The sequence below is a fragment of the Scomber japonicus genome, chromosome 7 (genome assembly GCF_027409825.1).
Source record: "Scomber japonicus isolate fScoJap1 chromosome 7, fScoJap1.pri, whole genome shotgun sequence".
NCBI lineage: Eukaryota > Metazoa > Chordata > Actinopteri > Scombriformes > Scombridae > Scomber > Scomber japonicus.
The window spans coordinates 8,461,398-8,480,114 of NC_070584.1; the positions used below are offsets into that span (position 1 = coordinate 8,461,398).

General features: G+C 40.0%; 1 protein-coding gene across 1 annotated transcript; it reads left to right on the top strand.

Annotated features, from left to right (window-relative positions):
- Positions 1-10,535: 10,535 nt before the first annotated feature.
- atp1b1a (ATPase Na+/K+ transporting subunit beta 1a) lies at positions 10,536-18,331 on the top strand. The gene is made up of 6 exons (XM_053322882.1): positions 10,536-10,788; positions 14,594-14,722; positions 16,301-16,456; positions 16,688-16,872; positions 17,796-17,879; positions 18,002-18,331. The coding sequence occupies exons 1-6, from the start codon at positions 10,695-10,697 to the stop codon at positions 18,257-18,259; spliced, it is 906 nt and encodes a 301-aa protein (XP_053178857.1). The 5' UTR covers positions 10,536-10,694; the 3' UTR covers positions 18,260-18,331.
- The last annotated feature ends 386 nt before the right edge of the window (positions 18,332-18,717 follow it).

Consider the following 18,717-nt stretch of genomic DNA (forward strand, 5'->3'; position numbering starts at 1 on the left):
ATCTAATCATACAGCGTGGTAATTAATTACCTTTGGTCACCATGACAATTTAATAAAAACAACTCAATGTCAACATGTACTAACCCTCCCAAACTCAACCAAGATAACATATCAGTGGAATTAAAATCTGTGTAAACTCTCTTCAAAGAACAAATTACATAATAATCTTTGAGAATATGAATTTTCAAAATCAAAACAAACCATCAAAATGAATTAAGTCAATCAATTCAGAATCTTTTGCTATAATTATGAATGAATGGCGTGATACCTCACTACTAAAAACACAGCTATCTCTGGTATGCAGGGTTACGCAACTACCACTGCGAGGATGTCAAGAGGTCCCTCAGCATGGTCCATTTTCCCATAAGACCTTTGCTGTTTAATAGTGCTTCACTGATGAAATTAAGGGGCCAGCCAAAAGGCCACCATAATAACGTCTACAAAACAAATCACTTTGCTTTAGGCTGTAACCTCATTAGAACAATGCGTCGCAGTTGCTTGGAGGATGTGTCGGAGCTATGGCTGGTGAGCCGGGCAGGCAGAGATAAGCCTCACTGACAGTAGTGATAATAGAAGAGCAGGAATGATTGCCTGGAAAATAATCACGCCCCAAGTATTTCAAGCGCACAATACTCTGTTCTCATTTATTTGGTTATATTGATGCCACAACTCGCCTCTCAGGCTTCAAGGTTATCTGTTAGATGATATGTACGGGTGCAGGTGTTTGATTGTAAAATTGTCAAGAGCAAGCTGCGTCCTTTTTTATGACCCGTTTTCATTAAATGAGCGGAAATGAGCAAACAAAATTGCACAGACATCAAACATCCACCTTGCCTCGCTATCACTTTGCCGTCATGTGTATTTGGACCAGATCTGCATCCAATGTTGTTACACTGCCGCTCACAAATGAGTGAATGTAATAGTTCTGCTTGGAAAACCAGTACAGCTCAATAACTCGTTCTCATCTCCTCTGACAGATCCTGGAAAGTTGAGGTAACGGGCTGAGAACAAACGAATTTCCACTGGATCAACACTACTACACTGATCTAAATAACTACTAACTACTAACTTACTATAAAACTGAGATGGGACCTCCTTCATTTTTTTGTGAAAGGAAACAAAATATAATGATACTGCAGCTCGTGTGCATGTTTTTCCATTTTTTAAACAGAGGAAATCATTGGTTTTTGGACTTATCTATGGAAACAGTGTCTAAATTTAAAGCCTCTGGGTGGGCGTTTCCCATGGTAGCAGATGACGGACATCGGAGAGCCAACATTGCTAGGAAAAGTCATGGGTGTATTATAAGAGCTCTTATGAGAGAAGCGCTATCAACTTCCTTGGTGCACCGCTGACTTGCGCACAACATACTGTACGCTCTACAAATGTGATGCAAGATGGGTTTTTTTCCCCTTTTTCAACACACCCACAGAGTATCAATAATGTAGCAAGTCTAGTCATTTGTTCCCTTATGGCGCTCAACATTAGGGAAGAACCATTGTACTATTGACAAAGACAGGAAAGAAAAAGAAACATGGATGTACTTTGACAAAAAAATGGAAGAAAACTTCACATGGTACCTTTAAGCTATGGGTGACAGCATCTATCCCCTGCTGGTTAACTGCCAGTGTTGGACTTGAAATGATATTATAAACTATTTTTAGCGCCTATCCCCACAGATATTACACCAATCAAATTACACTTCAGTTCAAATTACAGTTCAGCTCAAATGACATTTTGGGTCAAACACAGTTCAGGAAAAATTGTCACTTGGTGCCAAAAATTCCCACCCTTTGGGAAACACTAACGCAAGGGGCGCTATCACTGCAGGGGAATAAACCACAGTTGAATGTCATCTTCTTGAGCAAATAAGTACACTTGTTAAAACAAACTGCAACAATAATTGTATTGATTTCTTAGCAGAAATGTATTATAATTTCACTCATTTTTATTTACATTGTGCAGTAAGTTGTTCTGTTAATGTGCTCTGAAAAAAAAATCATTTTTAATGATGTTTGTTGTCTCTTTCCTATGTAGCACAATTAACTTGGAATTTTGGAATATAATTTAATGGACTATCTCACCAAACAGGCATGGCATCCGCAATCTAATCTGCAGCAGAGAGGAGAGACTTGGTAGTGATCATAAATCATACAGTGGAGTGGAAAATGTAGAAAGTGACACAGACTCTGCTAATGCTGTATTGTTTTACAGCCTCTGATGTTCTTCAAATGACTCAGAGGAAATAAGAAGACAGAAACTATTTCACTAATCAGTGAATTTGTTTTCCTCCCAGGGCTCAGCTGCAGTTTTGTAGCATATTTGAAATTCAAATCAAAACTGTGATGCTGGCTTCAAAGGTGAAACATGTCCAAGGTCATGTTCTAACCATGCTACTTTTCTACTGATAAAAACTTAATTTGAGCTCAAGCATTCTCATACTGGGTGATACTGGTACATCTCACCATTCAAATCTGGGTATTTCTGCTCCAAATGATCCACAATTTCCTTTTAACTTGCATGAAATGTACACATGATCAAATCCTGCTGATTCTAGTTCCATTATAAATTGGGTTGATTCATGCACCTTTTCCCTATTTCCAAATTACACACTCGCACCGCACTTTAATTTCTTCGCTGAGTTTAGAGAACTGGGTCAGTGGCTGCTGAAGGAGACTGGGCTGTGGAGCTGCATGCCAATACGCTACTACTACTGAGGGTCATTCTTATTAATACCACAATCATCACATCATTATCTATATTTTTGGACTGAGTAATGCAGGTGTGTTACGTATTCAGTCCAGATATATTATGTGAGTCAGCTACTTTTGGTTCTTTTGGTGATTTATCTGTGCTTTTATTTAGACTGAATTGTCAGAAGTGAATGCAGTCAAGACAACGACTTTAAATAGCTTTAAACTAAATCTATGAAGCTTAAATATTAATCAGATTTTGGCTTATTGGATCAAAATGTTGCCTACAAAGTGCATGACAAAACAGAGTATGGTAATCATTGTTTTTGCACTTCTCCAAACAACATATCATTTACTGTAAGTAGATATATGGTTACACGTGGGTGAAGATTTATATGATCATCTGACACTGCTCTGTTTTGGTCTGTTACAGTAAACATAAGTCACTGTTACAGTAGTAGTTACTGTATGGGTGGCGGAATAAAGAAACAAAAGTCAAGGTTTGACTCACAACACATCACACCCACTAGTGTTGATTCTCTCAAACACCCAATTTCAGTGTCTTTCAAACAGCGTAGTAGTGCCAAATTGCTGCTATACACACTCCATATTTTACCAGTTATATATTTATACTTTTTTATTTTTGCCAGCAGAGAAATAAATGTTTAATCTAATAGTATTACAAAGTTCTGATCAAGTTATGAATGATGAAGTTTTCCATTAAGATTACCTACTTCAACATACACTTTTAATTTAAACAGGTTAAATGTTGAAACCACACAAACAACAATAGCAAATTCTATGACTTGAATATTGCTCTTGTTGCACATTAATTAACAAGTGGAGCTGGATATAAGAACATAGAATTTAAATCTAGTTACCTAAAGTAAAAACAAGACAAAGACAAGAAAGAACTGAAACAAAAAGAGATGAGAGAGAGATGAGAGGAGCAGCTCTTGCGTTGTTGACTGTATGCACAATTGTGTGACGTGCAGTTTATTGATTTTGCCATGTAACTCAGACAACTGCTCCCCCACTCTCCCTGCAGGGCATACTCTCCATTAGCATGCTCTACAGCAAACATCCTCTACTTCCCACCCTCCCTCACTCACTCTGTAATTAAATAGTGGGAGAGTATGTACAAAACAATACTTAACATATGGTAACTTAGTCTTTTATCCTGTGTATTGTTAATACTTTTTTCTTTTTTTTTTTACGCCTTTTGCTCATACTGTATATCTCTGTCTAGTGTGTGTGTGGTTTTTTCTTACTGATGATGTGTCCCAAATAACATCCGCTGGTAGTGGTGGTGGGCAGATCGACAAAATGTTAATGATAGAAGCTGGCTTCTTGAAAGCCCCAATGACAGACTGACTCTGTCTCTATTACTGTTTGTACACAACAGCAACTTTCATTAGTTTAGTGCGGAGGGCCTTCTACAGGCATGAAGGATCATAACATCATCATCCCATTCAAATCATGCTTTATGATATACTGGATTAGGTTGTAACAGCTAGTTGTAAATCCATACGTATATGTGTTCTTTGTCACTACTAGCTTGTTTCAAATCAGAAAATCAAAAGCTTTCAGAGAGGGGAATCAATATAGCATGACAAGCTGTAACATAACTGCCAAATAAAAATGTTTTAGGTGGACAATATATTCAACTATACTTTTAATGCTTTGTAGAAGTATGACTATTTGTTATATTTATATTTGCATACACGAAGAAATGTGTGATAGAAATGTTCATTTAGTTTCAATATGCTAGCCTAACTGACACTATTTGGTCATTTAATTGTTTCTGGCACAGTATTTTTTTACTAACTTTGCATATATTATTTTTTATGAAAACACATTTTAAAATCTTCCCTCTTTACATCATCATTAAACAGCCTTTTAATCAAGTATTATGTCAGATAATTATTTCATACTACCTATTTTACTTTTCAATCTAACATGCTGTTGTTAGTTAAGTATGTCAGCCGGTTGTTTGCTGCACATCAGTTTAAATACTAAGTAATAAATAATCTCTGTGTAAGAGCTACTTAACTCTTACATACTATTCATATTCTGACTCATAATTAGTCTTTACACTAATTCACATTCATAAATTCCCAATCAGTCATTAATAAATGTTTGAGTTTCATTTCTATCAGCTGCTATCGTTGTGTTGAACACTGGCATCACCTAGTCATTCCACTTTGTCACTGAATTAACATTATTATCAACTTGCTGAGGAAGTGTCTGACATTATGTAGTGGCATGGTGTGATCTTGTGTGGCATCAAAATATTGAATAAATATCTGATGCAGGCAGTCAAATGTCAGAAAATGTTCAGCTGTGATCAGTTCTGTTATTATGGTGATCTCCAGTGTCTTGTTTTGCACACAGTGTGATGGCGTGGTAAGGCCTGCTTATTCACCTGTGACACAGCATAACGGGCCGAGCAGAACACAGGGAGAGGGCCGCCCCATAGATGCAAAGGTCAAACAATTTGGACCATATGTTGTTTGGGAAGTTAAGGAGGAAAGGATGTGCAGGCCCTTCCTGGAACACTGTTTAAATGAAAAGTGCACATCAGGTTTTTCCTGGCAATAACCACAAAGTACTTCATTCGAAGGCTGAAAACAAAGACGAGTTTGTACGCGAACACAACACCGGAAAATGACGTTTCTTCCACTAGATGCTGGTAGAGGACATTCATTCAAAGCCACAGTATACCCACCTATCCAGAAACACGTGCAGCTGCTACAGTGGAATGTGCAGTCAGTGAAAGTCTGACACTCCCGCGCACACACCGCCGCCAACACTAAACCACAGTCAGTGTGAAACGTTCTACAGTTGGCATCTTGTACACCTGCCATATACATGAGGCTATAAACAGGAAAACTATCATTTCCAGGCAGGTTTCTTTCATAGTGTAGTGAATGTAGTGAATAGGAATGTCACCACCTCCACTTCCTACTTCATTTTAAAATATCTAATTTAGAACTACCTCTCTTTCACCAACACACCTCATGCTCTGTGTAACTGCAATTCTGTCTTTCCCCTTTCTTCAAAGTAGCACGCTCAGGAAATTGTAGAGGGGGCATGATGTAAATCTGCTTGTACGTGGCTGACGGATTTACATTCCTAACACTGTAAATGTGCACTAAGGAACTGGTGGTACTGCTTATGTGCATTTTTATGTACAACTTTTATACTTTTTATCAGAATGAAAAAAGTGTTGTTCATCATGAAGCCATCCCATTATGTTTGCCACCATATTATCACAGAGGGAAAACAGTTTTTTGAAAGAATGGTTATAAAGCATAAAAACCCCTGTGAAAACACCAAAAGATATAGATGTAAATCTTTACAAACAGGTCACAAATACAGTTTCCATAGTTTACAACTGGGCACGGTAGTTTTTAGCACATAGTCACAAATAGCAATAGTACTCAAACAGGAGTAAATGTTGCATTTACCAGCAGTGAATCGGGTGCTCTCGTGAGTATTTACAGCAGCAGGATGGTGTAAATCAATACAGACTAAAAATAAACTACAGTGCTCATGTTTATTGCAGTGTGGCTAACTGATGTGTTTTTAATAGTTTTTGGACAGTGAATAGAGAGGCAGAAGAATAAGCTATAACAGATAGACATGCCAAGTCTATCTGGTGTCTTAATGGGATTTATTGGCAATAAAAAGAAAATCAGAATATCATCAGACTTGACATGAGGTCACATATCATGTCATTACATCCCCCAGTTTCATTCCAGTCATTCTTTTTCCTCCCATGTTTCCTGTGGTTGAAAGCTCTGAAGTATCTACGACTGGCAAAAAATAACTTAAAAGTGCAAATCATGTAGAGTGGAGCCCAAATCTTTTTAGCACAACACAGTCTGCACAGTGGTTGTTAACTTTAGGGCAAATCCGGCCTGCTGTGGTTTTCCAGAATCACCTCGATTCTCAACTCTGTGGAGAAGAGATCAGTATTTATACGCCAATTCTCGTCTGGCCGTGCAAGATTATTTTGAACTGAGGTGTTTTGCTCTTTGTCGGTACGAATCCACTGTGCTGTCAAAGAGCCGGTCCAGGAGGCCATCGTTTCTCTGGCCCGCTACATAGACACGCTATTGTTGATGAGCTCAAGCCCAGCTCACACGCTGCATACCAGATTCCATCCACAACCTATCTCAGAATGCTGCACCTCCTGGTAATCTTGGCAAACCCTTGATCTGTACAAACAGTGGGCTGCCATGTTATCACTGCAGAATCAATAGTCTTACAAAGGAGTGTATTACATTGTTTACTTTTAATGGTGTAAAAACAGACCAGCACATAACACTGGCTGCTTTACTCAGGACCAAACAGAATTACTGACTATAGTCAGATCAAGGGAGTAAGTTCTGGTTTTGACAGTTGAAAATAAAGGAGGGATTTAGATGAGAGACGACCCATTTTTACAGAAGCAAATCTGGTTTATAGAATTTGATATTAACTAACACTTATATCTGTCGCTTTTACTATCAAACATTCCGTCTTTTGTTAAACACACGCTTATTAACAAGCTATGAGATTAATTGCTGTGCCTCTGATTCATGGAGAAAATTGGGCAATTTAACAGACTCATTTCCTGTCACACCTTTTTCCTGAATTTACACTTGTGAAACTGATATAATTGAAAGTGTTGTTTTTGTCTCATTGCTGGATTGCTGCTCATGGAGACAGCTTGTTTTTCCCTATTCTCTAGCAAGTGAACTACTAGCTAATGCTGTTCTTTCTTTAGTTGCCAGTAATGTAAAGCATTTGTTGTGTGCCAGAGGGTGTGGAATACTTATGTTTAGGTGCAGCAGCAGATGTAAAACCTTGTACAAGAGGCTGTATGTTCAGACAGCTGTTGCTTTAAGGATTAGCACTGGAGAGTAAGTACAATGATGGAAAGGTGAGATAAGCTCTGTCATCTTTCATGAAAGCCATGACAGCTTCAGGCATAGCAAAAGTAAAGGCCCTGAAAACCTATTTTCTCTATTAGCTTCTTACTATGAGTGATGGTTTCCAACATAAACACACAATATTCTGCCATAGTTAGAAGAGGTTTGGTTATTTTACATGAGGGAGTTTCATTTTTGTTTTCTCCTGTGCTATTCTCATTGGTTTAAAATGGATGGGCTTAGTTGCAGACAGGTGATGTCACACCTTTTTGTGCACCAATCAAGATTTAGCAAATATTTGAATCAAAATGGGATGATAGTTATTTTCCTATGATGCCTGATGATCTGATTCAACCTCTCTCGTACAGTCTTGATGTAAAACATACATGTCATGTCATGTGGAAATCTCACAGATAATAACTTGTATAGGGACATTGTTTATTTGCTAGTGCAGCTCAGTAATAACATCATCTTCACTCAGTAACTCAGCTTATATTGATGTATTTTTTCAGTTTCAGATATGGGAACTGATTTAACTCACTACCAACATGAAATATTAATAATAGTAGTGAGCACCCCTCCTTGCACAATTCTGCGGTCAAACTCTGACTTCTCAGCACAGCGTCATAGGCTTGTGATTCATGACCAAGTGACACTGAGAAATCTTTGGAGAAAAAGAGTAAAGTACACCTAATCAAATGCTGTCCTACTAATGCAAGACTTTTCAGGTGTTTTGGAACATCAGATAAATGTTAATGATTAAGGAGACCTAATCAGTTTAAAATGCAGGTTGAATCCTTCACACTTCATAGTATTTGTAAACTTCGAAGTTCCACCTCCCTTCCTGTTCAGTCTCTGTCCCACCAAACTTTCAGTTCTCTGTTTTGTTTCCCATATGCACGTTTGTTTCATCAGCCTTCCTGAAAAGCTGGAATGTGACACTAGTGGTTTCTGTCTATATTGTTAACTAAATGGGAATGTGCTTAAGGGAGCAGTTACTTGCAAAAAAGCAAGTAAAATACATTCACTCATTTCAACCAATATGAACAATTATTTTGTTGGCATTGACCTATAATAGCTACCTTTGTTGTTTTACCTTGGTTAAAATAATGAGGTACTGCTTGTTAGTACTGTAGGCAATGGTGAAAAAGACTGACTAAAGAGGCTAACTACAAAACGGGCTTGTAGCCAGTTATTTCTCTTCTTCAGTGCAGTGTGTTCCTGTTTGGTTTATCAGTATGTTCCAGTCTGTTCCCCTTTACATACTAATTGCATTTTCAGCGGTTTTCAGCTGATAAAACTATAATTTGGCAACATTATATCAAGTTTGAGTGTCTTATGTTTCCTTAAAAACATTAGGAAAAGTGTTCATAGTCAGAGCAATTGTTAGCTGAGATGTTGGTAACCGATATTACACATATTTGCAGCAGCTCACAATACATTCCCAGAGTTAAAGGATAAGAGCCAGGTGCCCATATGAACACTTAAAGGGGTTTTATTTGCTGTAATCATTCTTCCTGTTCATACTGGCTATTAAAGATCCTCTTCAAATGTGTTTTTCAATGTACTGTAAGTGATGAGGGCCAAAATCCACAGTGTTTCCACACAGTTACTCTGTGCCAAAGCGTATAGCAGTCTGAGGTAGTCATATCAATTGGATATCTGCCACATTTACAATCTTAATAGCATCAGATTCCCTCTTTCTGTTTCCTTGAACAGTGTTTCCCTGTTGGGCTTTAGTGTAGTAGCAAAAACAGAGACTTTGGCACTAAAAAGACTGTAACTTTGAAAGATATCCATTTCATTCCCTTGGACAGCTCATTTGAAAGCTTTGTATTAGCTCCAGATAAACGTTTAAATACATTTTTGCACAGAATGAGGGCTGTGGAGTTTGGCCACCATCACTTACATTGTAAGTGCATTATGAAGGACTGTTAATGGCCAGAAGGGCTTATAGCACATAGACTGCAAAAATAATGGACAAAGTTACCATTGTTTTGTAGAGTCCCGTTCTGAAACCTTGAGTTTCAACCATTGCAAACTTGGATTTTTGGAGCCAGAGGGAACCATATTTGGACAAGAGGGTGGAACTGATCCTAATACTGCTAGCTTGGTTAGCACAATGCATTTACAATAACTGTGAACATGCTACTGCTAATTTCCGACATCGAAAAACAGGCTTAAAGCCATTAAAAAATATATACTTTCCAGAATTTTTTATTTTTATTTACCAGGAAGTAAACCTGTTTGGCCATTTTAACATGACTGGCTTTTGGAGCCAGCCTCAAGTGGCCATTAGAGGAACTGCAGGTTTTGGCACATCTGGCTTAATTCTTTAGCTCCAGAGGTTGATGCTTGTTACAGCAAGAAAAACGTGTCAAAAACCACCTGACTGTTGTTTTAAGACAGATTTGAACATGTATGAACCTGTTCTTTAATATCACTAAGTTATTTTGTCCATTACATTAAAGACAGGTGGGTCTGATTAATAAGAAACTGTGGGATTAGTATAATGAGGCTTATATAGTTAAATATACTTTGTTAACAACACTTTTTGCTCATCACTGACAGTGACAGCACATGTTTAGCTTTGTCATCACATTACAGGTTTTTTTCCCCCACATTACACTTCAGACACCTGAGAGATATGAACCATACTGCCGTGTTGCCATGACACCAGCATCATTTAAAACGTTTGCGGCAACGGTTGGACGTTTTTTTCTGTCGGGCCCCACAGTCTCTGAAATGTTACGTCCATGAGTGTGCTCGCCTGTTGCTGGTCACAAGCCCCCCTTTTTCATTTGCAGCTTACGCAAAAAGCAGCAGAAGCTTGTGATTTGCCAGCCTCAGCCCTCCCTCCTCTGGGGGGGGTAACTTATTACAGGAGTTTGCGGGCGGAGCCGGTTTCCCTGACAGATAAATTGTGTGTGCTACAATTGGAGGAGTCGGGTACGAAACTGTCCTTTTGCGTTTCCTGTGGAGGGACGGTTAACAGTTGAGCTAAAGCTACCCGAACAACACTGTCAAAAAGCAGACAAGTCGAAGAAAGAAAAAAAAGGGGGATATTACCGGAGAGTTTAATATGTCTGGAAATAAAGACAGCGACGGCGGGTGGAAGAATTTTCTGTGGAATTCAGAGAAGAGGGAGTTTCTAGGACGAACAGGAATCAGTTGGTGTAAGTACTGCCTTTTTCCTGTATCTTTACTTTAACTAACGAGCTAAATAGCTGCTGCTTGAGGGAAGGCATTACTGTGTGAAGTGAACGACGGAGGGGAGAAAGGGTGAAAGTGTTGGCGCTCAAAAGAGATATTTCTCGTCTTTCTCCTCGTTTCCTGACTGTACAGACAGCACCTGTTAGAGCCGTGTTAGCCTCTGACACGCTGCGTCGTGACTCCGTGTTTTCAATGGAGGCTGTGTGCTGTGAAGTTGGCGCTGTTAAATCACGATTCAACTCAAAGAAGTGGCTTGAATCTCACACAGCGTCTATAAACCCACCACACGCCACAGGTCGACTGTAATGATATATATATATATTAAAAAACTGGCTAATTGTATATCAAAGAATCAATTAACTCGCACTGTGATTGGCTCATTTGTTCCCCTTTCCTCGCGTGTTTTAGCCAAAGATTAAAAAGTGGATAACTGTTTTTATTTGGGTATCGCATTGTAATAGGAAATGGTGAGTCAAGGCGTAGCCCGAGTGGGGGCATTTAATAATGAAACGTCCTTTATGAAAAGGTCATCTTGAAGGACAGTGTGGTGGGCCAGGACTTTTCCACTAAGCCCAACCAGGGAAAGTTGGGTTGGGTTTCTGCGTGCCATGCCGGTTCACCCTCATATATTTTTTGGCACACCATGCAGAGAGTAAAGGAGAAGCAGACGACATTTTATTCCTCTTATTAATAAGCTGGATAGCTAGTCTTTTGACTCCTATGTGCAGGCCCGGTTAACTACACAGCCCCCCCCCTCGCTCCTCCTCCCCCTCCCTCTCCCCTTTCACTCAAACCCGAGATTATGGATCCAGCTTTAATCGTTTTTACCACTGTTTTCAATACTTTAAGACGATAGGATGCTGGCTTAGTGGCTCAGCAGTGTTGGCTGTTGATTGAATAGGATAACTACATGGTATTATACTGCCCAGTACACTCACTAACTCGTTTTTTACATGTTAGAAGTGGCGTTTTTTTCCCCCGGTGTGAAACACATCACGACTCACAAGTCTCCTGGGTCGCCTCTCTCTCTCTTTATGTCTCTCTCTATGTCTCTCCATCTTCGAGCATTTCCCCCCCCCCTTACCTGAAATAAAGAAAGAGGGCATAAACCGGCTTCTCTATACCAGTTTACAAGCACTCATTCCTCATTTAATGAAAACTCAAATATTTGTTCATTTCCAAGAAAAGACCTCAAAACACGGTGGTGTTTTTTTAGTCGTGTTGTCGCCCTCATAGCTGGGCAATGGCGAGTTGATAGCGAACTTAATGGAGCTAATTAAACGTTTTATGTATATTGTTTTAAACCCACCGCTATTAGTGTAGTCATTTTGATAGTGCTGTAGTTACAATGGTAGTATGCATATATTACAGTGTTAGTAGTGCCGTCGTGAGGTAGAGTGATGTCGCACTAACTAAAAGTGAGCGGTGCTAGCACTAAAAAGCAACAGGTATGTCTGTGTCTGCGCCCCCGTGTTGATGATACTGTTGCTGTCTACCGGGGCTGCTCGTTTTAAAGCGAGTGTTAAACAACGAGGCTAGGAGCTGTTTGAAATGAGCCAGTTTCAATTTGGGTAGTTTTTAAAGAAAGGCGGGGGGGGGGGGGTGAATGAGGAGCGTCGCTGTCAGTCGGCGTCTGCCTCCGTGTGTTGATTTCGACATGTGCTGAATGAGTGACAAACTGCACCAAGGAGGCAGCAAAAGCGGAGACTACGATTGAAATGTCAGTCTGTATAGAGGACACTCAGGAAAGAAAAAAAAAAGAAAGAGAGAGAGCGAAAGAGAGAGAGGGAGGCATCAGTGTGGCATGCATGTGGTGAAGGTCCCCTCTTCACACGCTGCAGCAGTCTGGTGGGGGAGGTGCTCTCCATTCAAACTGCCTCTCACCACCACTAGGCCGGTTTCTGTGCTATTTGCATGTCTAGGCAACAGTGCTGACTTCTGACTGCAGAGCCAAACTGATCTCATGTCTCTTCTGTAAATCTCCAGTCATTATCGATCAATATAATCCATCAGATGGATACAATGTACAGACATGTCACATAAACTTAAGAGAACATATCCCTAATTGCCCTGGCTACACTTCACGTGCTCTGATATCTCTCTTCACCTTAATTTCACCTGAATCTGAATGATCACTCCCACAGGACTGAGTTTTTTTGGTGTGTCTGAGGTGGTCTATTGTAAAAAAAAAACAAAAAAAAAAACAGAAAAGAAAAATCACTGCTTGCAAACTGAGCTTGCGCAACTCGTCAGGCACGAGCACTGCGGCCCGACATGGCAGCCAGTCTATAGTTTCCCTCTCAACAGGTGCATCACTGAGCTATCCCTGCTACAGCCGCATACATGCTCATTAGCAAATAGCTCAGCACACATTTACATTGGTAGCAGGTGTTATGACAACCTGTAGCCACGCTGGAACATAATATCAAGGCTGCCTGTTTCTCCAACGGGTACACATTTAACATTTAATCACTCATTTTTGAACAGAGAGAAGGTAAACATGGGGGGTTTTTTTAGTCGTGGTTTCAGTCACACTGTCTCACAACAACTGTGTGAAAGATAAATGGGGTGTTGCTCCTGATCACGGGCAAACACTGTTCACTTGTTCTTAGTGTGAAAAACTCACAGTATCAGAGTAACGCAATAAAGGGCGAGGGCCCAGAGAGCCAACTGAACCTCCTACAATCAACGGTCTGTAGTGGGAGATAAGGCTGTAGGGCTGAACACCTTACAGACCTGCCAAACCGGTTTTTCATCGGGGGTTGATTTTTTTTTTTACTGATTACCCGCAGCGACATGACATTTGGGAGGGTGCCATAACGACAGCAAACACACCAGGAATGGGAAGGTTGAGGAGGATCTTAAAGAGTCCTCAGGGAACCCCCGAATTACACATGACGTCATAGCTCACTTTGCATATATATGTGGCGTTAAATGTTGAATGAGAGTTGATTTGAATGATTCATGGCGGGCAGGTAGAAGAAAACAAGTTAGACTCTGAGGATTTAAAGGTTATAAATATGCAGATTTTAAACATCTTTTCTAAATGCAAAAATATGTAAAAATATTCATTCAAATATCTTATTGACTATTACTGCAAAAAGAGGGAATTAAAGTTTATTTTTGGGCTTGTTTGGTTACAAAAATGTACTTTTTTAAGTTTGATGTGAGCTTCAGAAGTGAAGAGGCGTTCTTTCTTTAAATTGGAGTCACGTGACTTTTCTGAAGCCGCTCTGAGGTCACCACAAAAATATTTACACACCAATCAAAGAGTGCTACATTTCAACCGTGTAGCACAGACACTTTAAGTATCCGTCTTTACTTGGCTGAAAGCAGCCAAACAAGAAATGCTAATCACAAGTTAAGCAGAGAATAGGCAAAGCGAGGCCTTGTTGCTCAGTCAAATGAAGACTGTGTGTTTTTTGTTGTTTTAAAAAAAAGCCAAACCTGTTTGTAAGTGGTGACACAGCAGGGGAAGGGTCCGTGAGAAAGGCTGCTGTGACTCATCCTGTTGTACTGGGAATGAAGCCCTCCTACTGTTCCATAATGTGAGAAAATGTTAAATTAGGTAAAAGGAGACTGTGTGTTTTTTTTAAAATGGCTTCCGTAATGAGAAGAGAAAGTGTTTGTACTTATTCAATTAAACTCTCAAGGTTTCTCACATCATCTGACACATTCATTTCTTCTTAAACTCATGTCTCTGCTGCTCCATTAAAAGCCTTTTTTAACATGACGACTGATGTTTTCTTTTCCCTCCTCCCTCCACAGTAAAAATCTTCTTGTTCTACCTGATATTCTACGGATGTTTGGCTGGGATCTTCATCGGGACCATTCAGGCGATGCTGCTCACGTTAAGCAAGTACAAACCCACCTATCAGGATCGAGTCGCTCCCCCAGGTAAATAACAACGCCCTCCACCTTTTTCTACTCTCTCATTTTATAGTTTTAAAGCTTCGAGAGCGAAAGCAAACAACAGTAATCCAGATGGCAGCGTTGGCTAATGATGTTGCTGTGTGTGTGTGTGTGTGTGTGTGTGTTTGTGTGGCTTCACGTTGTAAATGAATGTCGGGGTGTGCCTTTTTTTTTTTTTTTTTTAAAGCAGCCAGTCTATCAGAAGCCTTTTCTGACCTTAGATAGGTTCAGCCATTTTGTCCTTCACTCCTCTCAGCCAGCCAATGATTCCCCCCTCAGGCTACAGGGGAACTGTTGTAGCTTTTTTACACTCATTGTGACTAAAACGATTCATGTGTGCCGTGATTATGCGTCACAAGCGACGTCCTCACATGAAAACAAGCAGAGTTTGGAGCCGCTTCTTTTGAAAATGAAAAAAAAAAACAACAACACACGAGTAGTTTTTTCCTCACAGCTAAAGCGAGGCCTCTAAGCTTGTTTTGCCAGGAAGAAAAATTCTCTCCTATAATCTGCAATCTTGTGAGAACAACGCCGTCGAAACACCGCCACAGTCACACACGCACACAGAGGGGCGTTTCGAAAATTTTCCCTGTGAGCTCAGGAGACGGTGCAGATTTGTAAGTGCCCAGCCTTGTCTTGTTGTGCCAGTACTTGTTTGCACAGCACACGCTGTAGCCTTGGCGGTATTTTTAGCAGCCATTGTAAATGACTAGCTTCATGCACTCAGGGTTAGTTTGCCTGCCGTTTTGGTCCTGTCACCCTTCCACCACTGTTGACAATCAAAAGAGCAAAGCAGGCAAAGTAGAGCGGGGTTGCACTCTGAGCTTCAAGTGAGTTTTCAGTAGTGGCACGATTAAAGGAAGCAGAGACTAGTTAGATTTTTTTTTCCTTTTTTTTTCTCTCAGAGCTTGAGCCCGCCTCTCTCACTCTGGGGCTAAAAGTTTCCATTGTGAGAGAGTCACACGTGAGACTGGAAGGGTGGGGGCAGGGGATCGGTGAACTTTCACAAGCCTCCACTAAATGGCTAAATGTTAGCGTTCAGTCAACGTTCACACAAATAACTCTACTGCCGCTCTCATTTACAACAACAAAGAAGCCGATCTAGTAGCGATGCTGGGTTATAAAGGGTCAATAAATATGACGTTTCCTTTCACTCATCTTACCCATCTCTCATTCTCTTGATGCCACGCCTCAGAGGCCTTGTGCACAAGGTCTGTGGAAAATTACTGCTATAAAGAGCTGACAGAGACCATCTGAGGAAATCCCCAAGACCCTACATTGTGTGTTGTCCTTAGATAATAGACCAGAGACACACACAAACACACACACACACACACACACACACACAGATACTCTACCTCTCTCTGTCTTTCTGTCTCTCTTTGTCTCTCTGGGCTCTACAAATAACAACTTGTATCAAATTCATTGAAGAAATCATTGAAATTTCACTGATTTCCACAAACCAAAAAAAAAAACAAAACCAAAAAAAAAACACAGTTTTGTATTTAACCCTTGGATGACCACATTTCTCCTTTCTTATTCAAACATGCTTCTGTTTTTCAGGTCTGTCACACACCCCACGCTCAGAGAAGTCTGAAATTTCTTTCACCATGAGCAAACCAGATACTTATAAGAAGTATGTCGCCACCATGGTGAAATTACTTGAACCATACGATGTCAACAATCAGACCGATGCACAGAAATTTGAAGATTGTGGAGGCAAGTATAAGCTAATCATACAGGGACAGTCATACTCTGGCTGATCCCTGATGGGTATGTAACAATACTCAATCAACTTTTGTCAATTGTGTTTACGTCGATTCGTCGCTAACGTACATTTTTTTTCATTAGAAACATCAAAGCCTAAAGTTGTGTGTTCCCCTAATTTCATTAAATACAAGTAGGACTGATGTTTCACTGACATTTACACGTCTTTGTTTTTTTTTGCAGAGACTGCTATGTCATATAAGGACCGTGGAAGTGTGGACAGTGATGCAGGCCAGAGGAAAGCTTGCCGCTTCAGCAGGGCTTGGCTTGATCCCTGCTCAGGGCAAACTGACGAGACTTTCGGCTTCAAAAATGGAAAGCCTTGCCTTATTGTCAAGCTCAACAGGATTGTCAACTTCAGACCAAGGGTAGGTTTACTGCCCTATTACAAATGACAACATTATGATACAGTAGTTAAATCAATATTGTGTAATAAGACTGTAATAAGAGTCTAGAAAAAGATAACTTCTTTTGTCAGCCATGTGACATATAGTGCAACTCAAACTGTTAACTTATGTTACTTAGCTGTCTGATGATGAGTCAGCGAGATAAATGAAAGGAACTACTTCTTTGTTGAGTGAGATATTTGAACTGCTAGCACTCCTTGTAAAAATGAGCAGCATAAAAATGTGACAGGGAATGTAAACCAGGCTCATCCGGCAGCAGTAAATCAGGTATTTTGCTCACAAATTCAGATTGTGTTGGTTAAAAACTAGCGCATATTTAACTGACTTTGGTTTTCAATCATTTTCACACACTCAGCTGCAGATGACATGTTAAATGTTATTGTTTTTTCATTTCACATAAAGTCAAATGAACGCAGCAGACACAGGACTATATATTCAGAATTCCTTGAATGTGGATTTTTTTGGGTGAACTTGCTGCTTTTTAATTGGTTAGATTCCAATGAAAACCTCAACATAAACATTTGTCTGTGTGTCAAACTGTTGAGCTATGAAATAGAGCTCAAAAAGCCCCCCACCCACCCACCCAAACATTTAATAAATGGTTTATTATGCATAATAATGTAGTTACTGTACCAATGTACAGTATTATACAGCATTTTCTCCTTGCATTACATAAGTCTGTATTGTCATTCATTAGGAGTAACCACAAGAGGAGTTAACAAATACATTAATAAACACTTTATCTGCTAACAGCTACATTATAGTGTGTACAAATAAGGCAAATAAAACATGTTGTGGTGAGTCGTATGTAGGTAGCGAAGAATCAAACACAACATAACCACCTGCTCAGGATGTGGTTCATCAACTAGTCTCTCTCTTTTCAGCCTCCCTCAAGCAATGCCACACTCCCAGAGACCCTGCAAGCCAAATCACAGCCCAACGTGATCCCCGTTTTCTGCAAACATAAGGTGAGTTTAATATGTTTGCTATCTGTCAGCGGTGCAGAATATACTATTCGATTATTTGTCGTAGTATCAGTGCTGTATGAAAAGGTTCGACTTTAAGTTAAATTCAACCGTTCTCGTTGCAGAGAGAGGAGGACCAAGCCAAGATCTGGGATATTAAGTACTTTGGCTTCGATGGCGGCTTCCCCCTTCAGTACTACCCATACTACGGCAAAGTGTTGCAGCCCCAGTACCTGCAGCCTCTGGTGGCCATCCAGTTTGCCAACATCAGCCTTAATGAAGAGGTGCGCATTGAGTGCAAAGTATTCGGAGAAAACATCGGTTACAGCGAGAAAGATCGCTATCAAGGACGTTTTGATGTTAAACTCACCATCAACTCGTGACCTCAGCCATGACGAGCACTCTCATTTTGAAAACAAATCAAATGTAGAGAGAATAAAAGAGTTCAGATAAAACACCACTAGTCTTTGAACATTCATATACAGGACCTACACTTAATCCGTGTGCTTTACACTAGCTTTTCTGTGTGTCTGTCGAGGGTTAGAATGTAAAATACAAGAGTAGCAATAGCAAATATTTATTCTACTGTAAATGAAAATATTCCTCGAGCCATGGGATGTGTTCATCTATTACTGTAAAACTGCTATTCCACTACTGATGTGTAGCGAGTTGTGTTTCTGTCCCCAAAGTACTTCATCCTAACGTGGTTTCTATATATTTTTGGAGTGTCCAGTGCTGTAGTCTAGTCTCGTAATTTCTTCTGTCTTATGTCAGCTTTAGTGGTCCAAGGTGTGTGGAGCGCGCGCTCGTGTCTGTGTGCAGGTGTATTAGTTTATGTGAG